The 15,747-nt window shown below is 37.7% G+C and overlaps 1 protein-coding gene across 1 annotated transcript in view; it reads left to right on the top strand.

The window, feature by feature from the left end:
* Positions 1-15,146, top strand: part of COL4A3 (collagen type IV alpha 3 chain) — a 53,993-nt gene extending 38,847 nt beyond the window's left edge. Inside the window, exons 35-52 of the mRNA XM_066556599.1 lie at positions 471-569; positions 1,614-1,703; positions 2,068-2,207; positions 3,191-3,317; positions 3,586-3,666; positions 4,287-4,385; positions 5,316-5,366; positions 6,316-6,501; positions 7,193-7,323; positions 7,769-7,841; positions 9,135-9,206; positions 9,328-9,447; positions 9,598-9,696; positions 10,209-10,421; positions 11,064-11,241; positions 12,287-12,401; positions 13,747-13,919; positions 14,164-15,146. Coding sequence (XP_066412696.1) covers positions 471-569; positions 1,614-1,703; positions 2,068-2,207; positions 3,191-3,317; positions 3,586-3,666; positions 4,287-4,385; positions 5,316-5,366; positions 6,316-6,501; positions 7,193-7,323; positions 7,769-7,841; positions 9,135-9,206; positions 9,328-9,447; positions 9,598-9,696; positions 10,209-10,421; positions 11,064-11,241; positions 12,287-12,401; positions 13,747-13,919; positions 14,164-14,248 — 2,132 coding nt within the window. The 3' untranslated portion in view covers positions 14,249-15,146. The remainder of the gene's footprint in view (positions 1-470; positions 570-1,613; positions 1,704-2,067; positions 2,208-3,190; positions 3,318-3,585; positions 3,667-4,286; positions 4,386-5,315; positions 5,367-6,315; positions 6,502-7,192; positions 7,324-7,768; positions 7,842-9,134; positions 9,207-9,327; positions 9,448-9,597; positions 9,697-10,208; positions 10,422-11,063; positions 11,242-12,286; positions 12,402-13,746; positions 13,920-14,163) is intronic.
* Positions 15,147-15,747: the final 601 nt, after the last annotated feature.

Consider the following 15,747-nt stretch of genomic DNA (forward strand, 5'->3'; position numbering starts at 1 on the left):
TGCTAAATAATATATCAGTAGTACCAGGAGGCTTCTATACATATATGCTATACATTTATGTTTTTACATTTATATTATCCTGTGAGCACAGAAATGGCTGCACCTACCAACCAGAGGCTGGATTGCAAAGACATGAAATCTGCTCAGAAGTACCTGACTGCCAGAAAAACTCCTTTGCAATATTAATGTAGACTCTCTATATGAGCTGTAGATGCTTAACTAATGCTATCTGGCTTTTTCTATTGGTATTTTCCTATGGAAGCTTTCAGGAACTTCCTATTGCCTCCACATGAAAAATACAGAAGGTGTTGAATTTGAGATTGTATTTTGCTTATGTGTGTTCAGAGTGAAAATCCCATGTTCCACTTCTGTTTCGTTAGCTTAAAGAGTTATAGAATGTTAAACTTTGTACAAAAGGTATATTCTAAGATGATGTTTTGTAATATCTTTTAAATGAATCTTCATTTCAGGAGTTCAAGGCCAAATGGGTGTGAGAGGAGAAAAAGGAGAGGTTGGTGTGCAAGGTCCACCAGGTGTTGATGGGTCTGAAGGAATGCCTGGTCTACCAGGTATGGAATATGTAAATTGAAAATCCCTGTGCCATGTGGCCAGGGAGGCACTGCTGCTCCAGTGCACACCAGCTTGGCTCCAGAAGCAGCACTACATTCTCTATTAACTCTCAGGCTTTCCTGAGAATTCTGAAACTGGGCAATTTCAAAAGCTGCAATTTGAAAGTCATAGCAGCTATCACCAAATCATTCTTTGTTTTCTTTCAAGTATATACCATTGTTTAGGATGACAAATAGAAAATAATATTAAATCCTGAATAACAAAAAAAGTCAAAAAGCCAAGGAAACGAATGAATAAAAATTAATATTTCTAAAAAGGAAAAAGAAGTCTGAATTTGCAATATTATTTAAAAATTAATCTAAAATGTTACAATTTTGCACAAAAATATTTTAGGGGTTTTTTTGAATTTCAGATAAATTATATTTCCCTTTTCAAAACTTATATATTTGACTTGTATTTCAAAAGTTAACAGATTTCCAGTGAAAAGCAGCTTTAAAAATGTCAGGCATTGGCAGACTGGCATTTAGAAAGAATGTTCACAGAACATTCTAGATGATCTGGATATTCTAGTCATTAAACTGAGTGCTAATTTAGCTAAATGAATCTCAAGCTAAGTGAGTGAGGGGAAAATTGCTTCGGTCACGCTCAGTTTTTACTATATCCTAGTCATGAGAAATCTGTCATGAGTAAGTAATAATGTGATTGTTCCATGCACAAAACTAAACTGAACTGCAGTGCAAGCAATGAAAGGAGAGTCCAGTACATAAATACAAATTCATTATCTTGATCAAATTCAGCTAAAATATATTGCAGTGGCTGCCCCTTAGTGCTGTGGTCACAAACCTTAATTTTAACATTGATACATAAGGTATTTGTAATTTCCTTGGCTTTATGAAAACAATAATGATAATTTTATCTATGTCTGGGGCAAAAGGCTCCATGTTGATTATCTATAAAATAGTAATACACTAAAAGAAGGTGTGTGGTAGAGAATTTTGTATCCATAACAGTTCTAACATGACATTTATTTCTTCATCTTGCAGGAGCCAAGGGATTTATGGGTCTTCCAGGGATTCCTGGAGGACAAGGATTCCCTGGTGCACTTGGAGACAAAGGGGACATGGGAATTCCAGGTCATTTTCTTTCAAGACATATTACAAACTCATATAGCTCTCTAGAAGCATTTGCACAGGTCTGAGCTGTTACTGTCAGCACACCACACAATTCTTAGACTGGGATTTATTCTTTAGTATCCATAGACTTATCTTCACCCCAGTATTTGCTTGACTGGCAGAATGCAATTCTCCCTCTCTATCCAAATTCTTTAATTTATATATTGTTACATTGAAGAACCTCCTTTTAGAAATAAAATCACAGTTTAAATTACTTTAATGAAGAATTAATATCTGTATATATAAGCAATAGCTCACAAAACAAGGAGTGTGAAATGCAATTATGATCCTTTTAAGAATGGTATCAGTATTGGTATTTTTCCAGGTCCAAAAGGCCAGAAAGGATCTCCAGGCTTTCCAGGACCATCAGGTGACCCTGGTCCACCAGGCTATGGTGGCTTTCCAGGTGACAAAGGAGATCCTGGGTACCCATCTGCTGGGCCTCCAGGAGAACCTGGTCCAAAGGTATAAAGGCAGGGGAAAAACTTTCCTGTTAGGCAGAGCCTTTGACTATAGAAACAGAACATGTAAGCAAGAGCTGCAGAGTTTGCAGAAATAGTTGATTTATTAGTGGTAAGAAATATGAAAATTCTATTGTCATTACTCAGGAGTTTTTTCCATTGTATTTCACTTCATTTGTGCAAGAATTTCTTATTTATAAAGATGAAATATCTTGAAGTAACTTGCTTTCTGTAAAAGTTCTAACTCATTAAGAATAAGGATGTTAAAAAGTACATTAAAAACTCATCTTAGCAAATGCAAAAGTTTATATTATAAACTTGTACTGTTTAGTTTGGATAGTCTGGTAATATCCTTGCACAAGATTTTTTTTTTCCTTAGTAATGTGTATTATATCCAGTTTATGCTGTTTGGTCATATATACATTGCTAAGAACAAAGCAGTATTTTTAAGTTAGCTTAGTTGGATAGTTTAACTCCACATGTTCTGGTTGTTGAATAACTGGAAGTCTTTTTACCTATGAGATTATCTGAAATGTGTGGCTGAGGCTATAAATTCCTGTATAAATCCTGTAATTTGTCTAAATGATTTGTTTATTTTCAGTATGAGCTGGGTAGCCCCAGTGAAATTTCTGTGAAAAAAGTCAGTAGGAATTCAAGGAAAAAAATGCAATTCAGTATTTTGTATAGCTGCATACTACCTAAGGAATGAATGTTTGGATCAAAAGAACAGCTGGTAGAATAAAACTGAAGGGAAATCTGTGCTAGGGAAAAATCTAAAACCAACTTGGTTTATAAAGGTTAAAATAGATCTTAACTATGTCTAAAAGATCAGTGGTATTATGAGAAGACCTTGTATTTAGTCTGCTTTGGTTTTTGTCTGAAAATACTAATGAAATGTGATTATGTGAGCTTAACCCTTAAAATTTCACGTGATTTTTCTATTCTACACTGCGATTCTTTACCTGTGTGTGTGCAACTGTTTGTTAGGGAGATCCAGGTCCCCCGGGAGCTTTTGGCAGCAAAGGAGAAAAGGGCTCTGAGGGCCATCCGGGGCTTACCGGAGTACCAGGACCACATGGGATCAGAGGGGAAACTGGAGGTGCAGGAATCCCAGGTATGGGGTGCTTTTGGCGGCTGCTGAGCTGATGACACGCTGTAGAAGATAATTCCTCAACTGCACGGGTGCCTGGGGGTGGCACAGTGACTTACACTGCCTGCTGCAAACCTCAACAGCTCCTCTGTGGTCACAGCAGCCAGGCCAGCTGGGGTCACCTGGAGAACTTTTGCAGCTGGCCAAAGCAGAAACAACAGCAAAGCTCTAAACTGAGTCTGGATCTAGAGGTGATGCCACTTCCCCTCTGCCACACTCTTTCTTCTTACAGGGCAGTATGGACCCCCTGGAGATCCTGGTGTTAAAGGATGCCAGGGCCGCCAAGGACAGCAGGGAGTCCCAGGCCCTCCTGGTATGGTGTATAGCTTCTCTCCTAAATCACTGCCCTGGGTTTGGGATTTCATTTCAGTTTGAGTCTTTGTTTGCCTCCTTTTAACAGCCCGTTTCAATGTTAACCGTTCAGCTGAGGCAAAAAGTTTTAATTTTGCTTCACTACTGGAAAGGTTTTAGCCTTTTTAAAATTGAGTACATATCCAAGGGTCTCAAGGTGTGATAGCCACACAATTATAAGAAAGGCTTAGGTTCTTTAGGTTCTACCTCCTAAAGAACAATAATAAACCAAGATATAGGTAGATGAAGAGAAGAAAACTAACTGGAGTAACAAAGAGCTGTAGTTGTCTGCTAAAGCAACAGAACTAAAACAGAATTAAAATATACCTCAGGGGCAGCGTGTATATGTAGCAACAGAGAGGCATGCATTGAAGACTTTATTATGTCTGTGAAAATAGTGGGGGTGTTAAATCCACTGAAGTCCAGTGAGCTCCATACAAGCTATATGCTGCTCTAGACCAACACAGCTACCCCTATCTTTGAAGTAGCTGAGCTAATTAAATTTTAATAAAGGGGAGTCAAATCTTCTCACTGCAAAGTTACAGAAGTAAAAATGATATTGTGGTCCATTGTAATTCACAGGTGCCGTTGGAGTCCCTGGAAAACCTGGACTTGTTGGTGAAAGGGGTTCTCAAGGTCAGGATGGTATGCCTGGTCCCCCAGGAGTAAAGGGAGAACCAGGTAACAGCAGTGAAATATTTTCATTCTCTTTTACAATTGGGTTTTTTTCTGTAATTATAGTGACAAGGATGATTTGGAAGGATTACTAAGGAGCTTATGTGGAGCCAAAGCTAAGTTTAGAAGTAGAAGGTTGTAAGTGGTTTTCTATATAATTTTTGTACATGCTGTCAACAACCCAAGTGCATTACAAATGCTCTATTCTACATGTGTTGTAATGTCACCTAAAAATGTTCATGTCTGCAAGAGTCAAAGTACTGCTGGTTAACAGCTTTTATGGGTTTAATCTCAGAGTTTAAAAGAACCAAAATCCTTTCAAAGCAATCTTCTGTCTTATGTGAATATAAAATGAAAGGGATCACAGTGTTTTCCTGCATGAATAGTGAAAGCTTCCATGACCTACACCTTGGGTTGTGAAACCTTTCATTTAGAAGTCACTCCTGATGTTATCAGTGTTCAGATAGATTTAGTCCTACACTGAATTCTGACAGAATTTTGCACTGAAAAAATTTTCTTTGCATCCTGGTATCAAGAAGATACTTAGAAAGCATCCACAGTATTTAGAAAGTATTCTCATGTTGAAGTAATCACTGTTAATGTATTTTCTTTTATAGGTTTACATTTTTTTTTCTATTTTTCTGAACTAAATTAAGTGCAGGGGTTTTTCTGTTTTTTTCTCTGAAAAGAAAGAAATAGCTTCTTCTTGTAGAATGTACCTCAAATAAGATTGACCAATAAGAGTTAAAATTAAAGTAAAAATTTAATTTGTGGTTTTGTATAGAAGAAGTGGATATAATACATTTTACTTTACATACATCTGAACTCTACCTTTTGATTCCATGATCTCTGAAAAAATGTATGAAATATTTGAAAACTGATGTTTTCAAAAAATTATTTCAGACTTTGAGTGTAATGTGACCTAATATTTTACAGGACCACCAGGGAGAGGGATCCCTGGTTTTCCAGGTATTCCTGGGCGTAGAGGTGAGTTGCCTTTTTGAAAAGCAACAGCTTAATTTTGAAATCCCAGAAACATCATCAAGTCCCCTCCTGCTTTCAGGTGCTAGAAATGGCACTAAGTGTCAGAGGAAATCAAGAGTGATTCTGTGCTTTAGATCAATGGTTTGATCCTATATATTAAATGTCAAGGGTTGTTGCTTGCAAAGTTTAGATTGTTGTAAAAGGCAAATAAGGAAGCTGACTTCTGTGGTCTTGTGAAGGTGATATACACATTCTAGAGCTTTTGAAATGTTATTGTGATATATAATTGGATTACCAGAGTAGGTTCTTATCAAAACAAGATCTTTCTGAATAATAAGCACATTTTGAGAAAGCTGCAGTAGTTGCATTTTAATTTTGTTGATCTTCCCTTTGATATCGATAAACAGAAGAGGGACTCTTCCCATTTTTTAGGTTTGACATTGTATTTCTAGTGCTGGTAGAAATCCACTGATTTTCTTTACTTTAAAAAAGTAAAATTAAAAGCACTCCAAGATTGACTTCAGAACAATATCCTTATGGAATAGTCTCTTATTTTTTTGCATTCATATTGATCCAGTTTAAAAGGATTTCTTAGTTCTGAACAAAGAAGCATTTCTTCTACTTATTCATCAATAAATATTCCCTTCTCTGGTCTGTTTATCCTCCTCTCAAGTTTATTCCTTGGGATGAGCAATCTCTGAAATGGAGTGAGTTTTTTTTATTTTATTTGTGGGGTTTTTTATTTTAAGAAAAAATTGTGTGTACCTTGCTGTGAGTCCTGTCTTCTCAGAACTATTTTGCTTTAGGGTAGCAAGCTGGCTTTGGGGACTTCTCTGTACTAAAGACAAGGGCTGAATTCCACCTTTGCCATATAGGAAATGCATTTTTGGAGTTGTCACCTCACCTCAGTGTCTTGACAGCCTTCTCCACATGTGATATCCACACTTTGCAGGAATCAAAGGGGACATGGGACTGCCTGGTTTTCCTGGGCCTCCAGGTGTGAAAGGTCGTCAGGGAGATCAAGGACCCATTGGACCTCCTGGCTTAGTGGGGTTACCTGGATTTCAAGGCACCACAGGCGTGGCAATCATTGGTCAGAAAGGGAACAGAGGTACTCCTGGTGCACGTGGAAGACCAGGTGTGTTGTTGGAACTCCTTATTTGTCTGAAAGGATATACTGATAATTCAAAGTAGAAGTCAGCCTATCCAGAATTCAAGATTGAAAGGGGTATTCCCCCAAGAGAGTTTCATAATTAAACAAGTCCTTTAGTAGCTAATGCAATATTACCATTGCAAACAACATGATCTATGCAGTGACATTTAAATTAAAATAACTCTTAAGCTTTTGAGTTCACCAGATTGCATTATCTTGCTTTCCTCCCACGTGGTTTGTGAGGCAGCTGAGATCTAACTTTAACAAAGTGAGATAGCCTAACACCTAAACCTAAGCCATGTTGTCACTAAACCATGTCCCTAAATGCCACTCATGCTAAGTGACAACACGGCTTAGTGTTAGGTTTTCAATTGGACTTAATGATCTTAAAGGTCTTTTCCAATGTAAATGATTCTGTGATTCCAGACTTAACTACAACTGGAGGATATTCAAAAGCCTGTAGTGTTAAAGAGTACTATAAATTCTGATCTTAGACTAAATTAGCAGGCTAGGAAAAATTTGATTTTTTTTTTAAGTGTATATATTTCCTTGGAAATCACTGAGGTGATAAACATGAGTATCATTATGGAGCCATTGGATGTTGCACTGTGTTGTGTGTAATCTAGGTGAAAAGCTGTTGGCAGCAGTTTTCCCTTATTCTGATGTTTCTGTACAGGTGCTCCTGGTTTTCCAGGCCTTCCTGGCCTTTCCACTTTCAGCGTGAAAGGAAGCAAAGGTGTCCGAGGGGCGGATGGAATTCCAGGGCCAAGGGGCCCAGCTGGTGACATTGGCCCTCCTGGTCCCAAAGTCAGTGAAAGGAACAGTGCTTCTTTCTTACTGCATTGGTAGTCTGCTCTTACAATGAAAAGATAATAATACCCATTAAAAAACCCTCCAAAATCTCTAAATAAACAACAAGCCCAAACAAGTGTCCCCTCCCACCCATTTTCACAAAAACATCTTGTTATAAAGGAAATAAAATGGATATGAGAAGCCAGTTTTATGGACTTAAGTGGGTCAATAAGAATTGTTTTTCTAATTCCTGGCATGTCATTTCCTTGGCTGGTCTGTATTACAGGATAATCTGAACAATAATATGACAATTTCTAACATGCTTAAAAGTGGAGCAGATAGTTCTAGTTACAGCATATTCTGTGAAAATAATGCCTTGAATATTCTGAACAAAAATAAAGTATATTTGCTTGTATGAAGATGCTGCTCCTGTTTATCACTGATGTTCTCTGTTTTGCAGGGAATAGAAGGTCGATCAGGCTATCCTGGTGCTAGAGGGGACCCTGGATTTCTTGGATTCCCAGGTGTAAAAGGTATTAATGTATTTTTTATGTACACTCCTGTGTGCCAAATACAATCATTTACATGTTGAGTTATAATTGTATTTATGTATGAGGGGTTCTAGAGACACAAGGTTTTGCCATGAAAGTCAGGGTTAAGTCAGGTCTAAATGAAAGCATTCACTAAGAGTTTTCACTGAGGTACATGCTCTGGCTGGGTCCTAACTTAGGCTAGGGTGAGGAAGGGCTGACACATCAACAACCTCCATTTCAGGCAAATTCAAAACAAGTTTGTCCTGAGTGAGCAATGAGCTGTAAAGACTTTGGCACTGAGTCTGCCAATTGGAAATATTCCACCGCTGCTAGAAAATGTGACTTTTTGACAGTCTCTTAGCTATAGAACTCAGGCACATTTAATCATACTTACAGCACTGGATCTGTTGTTTGCTGTGAGAATAGTTCCAATTAAAATCTCACTTACAGTTCATCAGCAGATGAACTGTTAAATGTATTGGCTTCATCAATTTCATATTCTTGAGGGTAAATTGAATCAGTAGCTAGCTAAAAATCTTTTTAATTTAGACAATTTTCTAGTGATTTAAATATGATGTAGGCCTGCATTACTCCAGTATTCTCATTTTTCAATTGCATGATTTACAGTCCCATGTCATTACCTGTCTAACCTACCTCTTAGTGATCCATGCTAACTATTGTGCATTTTAAATTTGTTCTAGTTGGCAAAGTCACCACACAGAGTAATCTTACTTTCTTTAACCAAAAACTTTCATTTCACACATGTCAAATATCCCAATGTGGTATTAAAAATACTTCTAATTAATTCTTTTGTTTCAAGCAGAACTGTGGAGCATGGTCTGAATGTAACCTCATATTGTGCTCAGTGAAAAGAATCACTTATCAAATTTCTCAACAAAAACACTGCAACTCTCTTAAAGCCTTCAGCATAACTGACAGTAGGGTTAAAGGGAGCTGAACTCCACTTGAAGGCTGCAAATCCAATGACAAAACCGTGTAAGATAGAAAGGATATAATCTAAAGTTGAGAATATAAACTAGGTTTATGGACCAACCTTCATATAGATAGGGATGACAGTATCATCTTATAAATGAAATGCACTTGATCTATAAATGATACAGTTGCAGCAGAGGTGAAGAAACCCACTTTCACATTTTAAAACAGTCTATAGGCTGTGTTACCCTTTGGGAATTTAGCATGGATTATGCAGGACTCTTCAACAAGCCTCTGAAACTTTGACAGTTGTGTTGACATTTTAAACCAGACAGATTTATCTTCAATCTTCTCTTTTAGGAGAAAAGGGTAATCAAGGACCCCCAGGACCACAAGGTGCAGAAGGGCCAAGGGGACCAAAGGGCCAGCAAGGTAACCAACCCTTCTCCTTCCAATAGCAGCTGACTTAGGTTGATTTATTTGGTTTGTTTTTTAGTTTGTTTGCTTTCTCTCATTGTAAAGCAATAGATATTCATTATATTTTTGCTGCTAGGCCCACCTGGATTCCCTGGAAAAATATTCTCTATCCCAGGAAGCAAGGGTCCTGCAGGACTGCCAGGAGTCCCAGGAACACCAGGTGATCAAGGAATTCAAGGGATTCCTGGACTACAAGGTGATTTATGTTTTTATCTCTATGCATGTGTCTGTGTGTGCTGCTTAGAATGCTTTTCCACCATTTTGGTTTGGTGGAAAAAACTTCTGCACAGAAGTCTAAAATCTTCACCATATGCCTCTGGGGAATTTTTTCTTGATTGCAATTTAGGACCCAAAGGAGTAAAAGGTCTACCAGGACGTTTTGGTCACCCAGGACATCCAGGATTGCCTGGTCCAAAAGGAGACAGGGGATTTCCAGGACAAAGAGGTACAGGAAAGCAGAATCTCTGTTTGACTGCTACTAACTGAATTTACAGATAAATTGTACTGCTGATTTCTGTAAGTCCTTCCTCTTACATGTATTGAGATTCTGTAATTTACAGAACATTTACAGTAACTTTAGGGACATATGCTCTTCTGTTATTAATCACTTCTATTTAGTCACTTGAAATCTGTAGGTACCAGGGTGCCTTTATATTACATTAAAATAGAATGAAATATTTTTATTTAGGCATCACAAAATATTTGTATTTGAAGCTTTTTTTGGTAAAAATGGCATTGGTACTTTAAAATACCTCACTATACCATGGAGCTGCTGGAGCTAAGTCTGAAGGAATTCCTACATCTGGAACTACCATCTGGAAATACTCCCAGTTTTTAAGTTGTATCTTGTTATTGGTATTTTTTTGGTTAGTTTTCAAGCAGTTTCACAAATTTAAAAGAAATGAAAATTTAAACAAAATTATAATACTTGCAGACATATTTATTTCTTATCCACAGGACAACCTGGATTGATTGGCTTTCCAGGTCTGCAGGGGTTACCTGGATCACCAGGTACTATCACTGCTGGTCCAACAAGAAAAGGATTTATCTTTACCCGGCATAGTCAGACAACAAAGATTCCTTCCTGCCCACATGGGACATCCCAGATCTATGTTGGCTATTCTCTGCTTTTTGTACAAGGAAATGAACGAGCACATGGACAAGATCTTGGTACTGTATTGGTAAAAAAATTTAGACTTTTTTTCTTAGAGTGCAGTAATGCTAAGTTGTCCTGAAACCAAATTTACAGTAAGTGTCTGAGATAAACATTGGTTTCAACCATCTGTCTCCAGAGGGGCCTGGAGTCAATTCAGGAATCATGGTTTCTTTCCTGCACTCCTATATTCCCTCGTTGATATCCCTAGAGTTTTTTGAGGAGGAATTCAGTTACTTATGGATAGATGTCTAGTATAAACCTTCACAACATTTGCACAGGGCTGACAGTAACACCACAGGATGTGAAGGAGAATCTTGTGGGTTTTGGAGCCTAAGTGGGATACTTTAGGCTGTGAATAATGTCACCAGAAACTTGTTTAAGTAGCTGAATCCCCGCTACTGTGTCAAGGGCTGATACCATTCAAGAAGATTGTATTATTTTGACAGATTTTGTTCTTAGCCCTGGTTTATTATATAGATATTTTTGTATAAGCCAGAAGCATTTTTCTTTCAGATAATTTTACTGAACAGACTCTTCTTATAGTTAACAACTGTTTTAATTGTCCCTATAGTGGATTGGGTGCCATCGTGTGTCTTTTCTGGTCACTGCACTAAATTTAATGTCCTGCCACAAACCTCTCCTCTTTTGCCTTCCAGGAACAGCTGGTAGCTGCTTGCAGAGGTTCAGCACAATGCCATTCTTGTTCTGCAGCCCCAATGATGTTTGTAGCTTTGCTTCTCGCAATGACTACTCCTACTGGCTGTCCACTGCAGTGGTGATGCCACCAGACATGGCACCCATTTCTGGCAGGGCACTAGAGCCCCAGATAAGCAGGTAAAAGGATAAGAATTTTAGCTCTTCTGCCCTGGAACCATAGAGGCATCACAAATTGTTTTAAGTGGCAAATCTTAGGCAAGACCTGCCTGTCTCAGCCAGTACAAGCACTGACTTCATCTGCCTGGTTTTTGATTACTCACCTAAGTATGTCAAATACTCAGTGATACTCTCAACAAAAGTTGGAATAAAGGGTCCCACTACAGGGCCTATTGCTGCAGAGCCAGCATAAGAAAATGGCACACTGTCCTACTGATTGCAGGGATTGTTTTCTTTAGACCCTATCATTATGGATATTACAGACAGACTAAAATTAAATAAAGACAACTTTTTAATATAGAATTATAGCACAAATCAAGTTCTGTTTTCAGTTATGGATGATGTATTTACTGTAGCTGGTGAAGAACATTGTAAACTGAGCTGAAGGGTCTCAGCTATGAAACGCTGTTCTGCAAGCTTGGCCCTTTCTAGTTGCTTGGAATAGCTGAGAAGGATGGAGAACCATGTAAGAGAAAAGTTCTAAAAGCATGAAAAACCTAGAGCAGCAAAATCCAAGGCGGGAAGGCAGGCATTGCACTCTTATCTTCTGTCCTGCCCTACCCTGTTGTTGCAATCCAGTAGCTCAGCTTCAGTTTCCTCATTTAGGAAATAAAGATTATTTTTTCTAATTACAAATAAAGGTACAGAAGTACAGAACTTTGAACTAAACCAGAACAACATAAAATAGTGAGCATGTGAAAAAGTTAACTTACTGCTCGTTACTTCGTTAAAGGCAAAATTAAGTTCAAATGTTCTGGAATTGCTTCCCATCTTAGAACAGTTTTAGTCTGGTGTTACTAGCAGAGATTGCAAAGCAATTGCAAGGTAAGGTATAAGGGTTTAATTTACTTACTCCTCATTAAACACACAAAACCTGTGTGAGTAGTAGCATTTATAGCAAGGTATGCTATGCCATGAGGTAGCTACCATCCTAGAAGGCATAAGTTTGCTCTGCTTTCATGTTTTCTCTCATGTCTGCACTGAATGTGTGTGCTTGCCTTCACAGGTGTGTTGTCTGTGAAGGAGCTGCAATGGTAATAGCAGTTCATAGCCAAACAACTGTGGTTCCTGCATGTCCAGATGGCTGGATGTCTCTCTGGAAGGGTTTTTCTTTTGTTATGGTAAGGATATAACAACTTGAATTATTCATTTTATGTCCTCTCATTTTCATTGGTGTTTTCAGCTGTTCATAGCTTATTTGTTTCTTAATAACTGTTAAATCCTTTTAATTTTTTTTGCCTCTGCCAAGAAGTAGAAAATAAGTCTATTAATTCTTATTCAATTCCAAAAGCATAGAAACTGCTATTCTGATCTGTTCACAAAAATAGGTGGCAGGAGGAAAAGCAGAAAAGATGAGAGAAGTACTAAAGGATTTTAGTCTGTCAAAAATAACTGCATGCATTCACTTTCACATGTTATGCTAAGATCTAGGAAACAGGTTTGGGAGTAGAGTGGTTAAAATGGTTTGGAACACAAAAACATAGAAATAAGTGACCAAATTCTATGCCAGAAATTTCTTTTAAAAATCAGATTTGAGGCTGAAGTGCACCGAAAGCTAAAATAAAAATAAACGCAGAACAACGTCTACAGCAGACTGCCTCAGCAATTTTGATGCCATAATTAGATATGAGTGAAGAAAGTTCATATTGGAAGTGCAAATTGAGAACTGCTTATGGGACTAACAGTGTATTTATAATAGGGGATGTAGCATTGCATCTGTGTTACCCATGTTTGTGGGATGTCATAGGGATTGAAAAATGAAGGTAGAAGAATTTTAAACCCCTCTTTTTTCCATAATGTAAAGTCCTTTTAGGTCTCGGGTGAAGTTTTTGTTTCTCCTGCAATTTGGCCCTAAGAAGTAATAATAATAAACTTGGAAAAAAGTGAGAGAACTTTTTAGCATTTGGTTAAAACAATTTACTTATTCCCAATATCAGCAAAGTTAGATGGTATTTTCTAGCCAATTTTAAACCATTGCAAATTATTATAGAGCTACTCCTACAAGCATTTACCAACATCAGATAAGGAAAATGCTTTTTCTGCTTTTTGTGTTGGGAGAAGTGATCAGTGCAATAAAAAATATGAAAACACACCCCCACCAGTTTTGTTTATTTGTAATGTACTTACTGTTGTACTCAACTGGACAGAAGCCAGCTCTCTAGGCTTTGTACTGGTTAGTTTCATGCATTTCATCCACCTGAAAAAGGCCTTTGCAGGGAAATGCCATAACTGCTTGAAATTTATATGGATTTTAATAACTTAAGAAATGCCATAACTGCTTGAATTTTCAGAAGGCTTCTGTCCTTCATTGTAAGTTTCATCAAATGAATCTGCATTCATTTTATTTTGTCCAAGATATACCACAGAACAATGGTATGTTTTAGAAAGCAGGGGGGGGGCTTTTTTGCTTGCAGTTTACTAAAAGCTGATGGACAAGTTCTCATCAAAATGTTTTGGTGGTTGTAGTACACAAGTGCTGGCTCAGAAGCTTCTGGCCAAGCATTGGCATCTCCTGGATCTTGTCTGGAAGAATTTCGGGCCGTCCCATTCATAGAGTGCCATGGCAGAGGGACATGCAACTACTACACAAATTCCTACAGTTTCTGGTTGGCATCCTTAAATCCAAGAAGAATGTTCAGGTAAACTGTACTTCCCTTCATCCCAATGCCCAAGGACACAAATGCCTGCAAAAACTGTGGGGGCTTCCTTTGTAATTCCCTTCAGGTTAGGCACCCTTGTTTGTTAGGTGCAGAGTCATTTTGTAGCACATAGATGTTTGAGCCAAGAATTTCAAGGTTCTTGTCAGTAATTCTATATCCAAAGTCACATTGTCTTTCCCTGTTTTTTAAAGAAAAAAGTTGAATGTTTGGGTTTTTCTTCTAGGAGACCTGTGCCACAGACTTTGAAAGCAGGACAACTAGAGAATATCATCAGTCGTTGTCAGGTCTGCATGAAGAGACCAATCTAAACAGTGGCCACTCTTCACAGAACACGAAACTGATTTATTACAAAGAATTGCCTAACTCTGAAGAGCTATAATTTATTGAAGTCCTGCTGCATCTGGAAAGAAAATTATAAATTGCCAGTGCAGCACTGTGGCGAGGTAGGGCAACAGTTTGACTTTTGTCTATGGCAAATGACAAAGCACTTTGTTGGAGGAATCTTATAATGGCATCTGCAGGGGCATCTGCTGAACCTTGTCATTTCTGAGCTGCATCTTCACCATAAAACTACAGCATCACCAGATCCTTAATGAAAGATGTCAATGCTGCCTTGTGTTAATGTGCTTTTCAAACAGCAAGACAATCTAAATGCTCCTGTATCAGCTTACGTATGTTCAGTGTTTCAAGTGGATATCATTTAAGATGCCAGTCTGGCACTTACGAGAGATAGGGTTCCATAGGAAATATTTTCAGTGCACTTTTAACTATATAATGATTCATTAAGAGTTGTTTTGGTTTGGTTTTCTTGTCTAATAAACAAGTATCTCCCCACGTACCTCACCCTTCCTCTGGCTGGCAAACAGGAATACAAAGGTTTTTGTATCACTGTGATGATAATGGTGCTTGACTGGCCAGAGAGGGAGCGACAGCAGGCACTGGGCAGGCAGGACAGTGGTGACAGCACTGGCTGTGTGCTCCAGAGTGACTGTGGCGAAGAGCTGACTGAAGAAAGTGTTGGGAAGTTTTCTTTAGATTCCATGGCCTTGGACATTGATCATGCGATCTTTGAGTTCTTCAAATTTGGCAGGATTGGGCCTCTATTATGGTCACATGCTTTTGTCTCTCCTGAAGAAAAAACTATTTACCATGTAATTTGGGATTTTGTTAGAAATGACAGTTACTGTATGGCTCGAGGGCTCCCATGGCATTGTCAGGTTATTACACACCCATCAGGATGTGATTCCTAACAAAATCTATAATACTTCAATTTTACAGTATTTCATATTTAAATATTTATCACAAATTGTATTCTATATTTAAATATTTAGCACACATATCTGCAAATGAAACCATTTATTCCATCCAGATAAATGTATGCATCCAGAATTTCTAAAAAGACTGATATATTTAAATTGTACCATCTAAGCACTGACTTACATACAAGAGAATCCAACTATAAATGAACATAAATACTTGAAAAGCACTTTCATTTGCTCATATAAATTATATTAAATTGTAGCTCTGAGGTTTTTTTTTAATATTTATAACATTGCACTTGCAAGGCTATTTAAAATTGTAATGTTGACATTTAAAATGTTAATATTTTTTAATACTTGCACAATTTATCAGAATTTCAGTATTTAGTGAAGAAGCCTAATTCATCTGAATAGTCCTGTAAATGCACCATTTTAAATGTAGGGTTTAGCGATTCAGTGAAATAATGGATTTCTCATTTAGATGTTTTTTTAAGCCAGTGAAATTTTATATTGTTTCTGTTCAAGTACTTGCAACATGTTTGTCAGAC

Source organism: Molothrus aeneus, chromosome 10, assembly GCF_037042795.1.
Source record: "Molothrus aeneus isolate 106 chromosome 10, BPBGC_Maene_1.0, whole genome shotgun sequence".
Taxonomy (NCBI): domain Eukaryota; kingdom Metazoa; phylum Chordata; class Aves; order Passeriformes; family Icteridae; genus Molothrus; species Molothrus aeneus.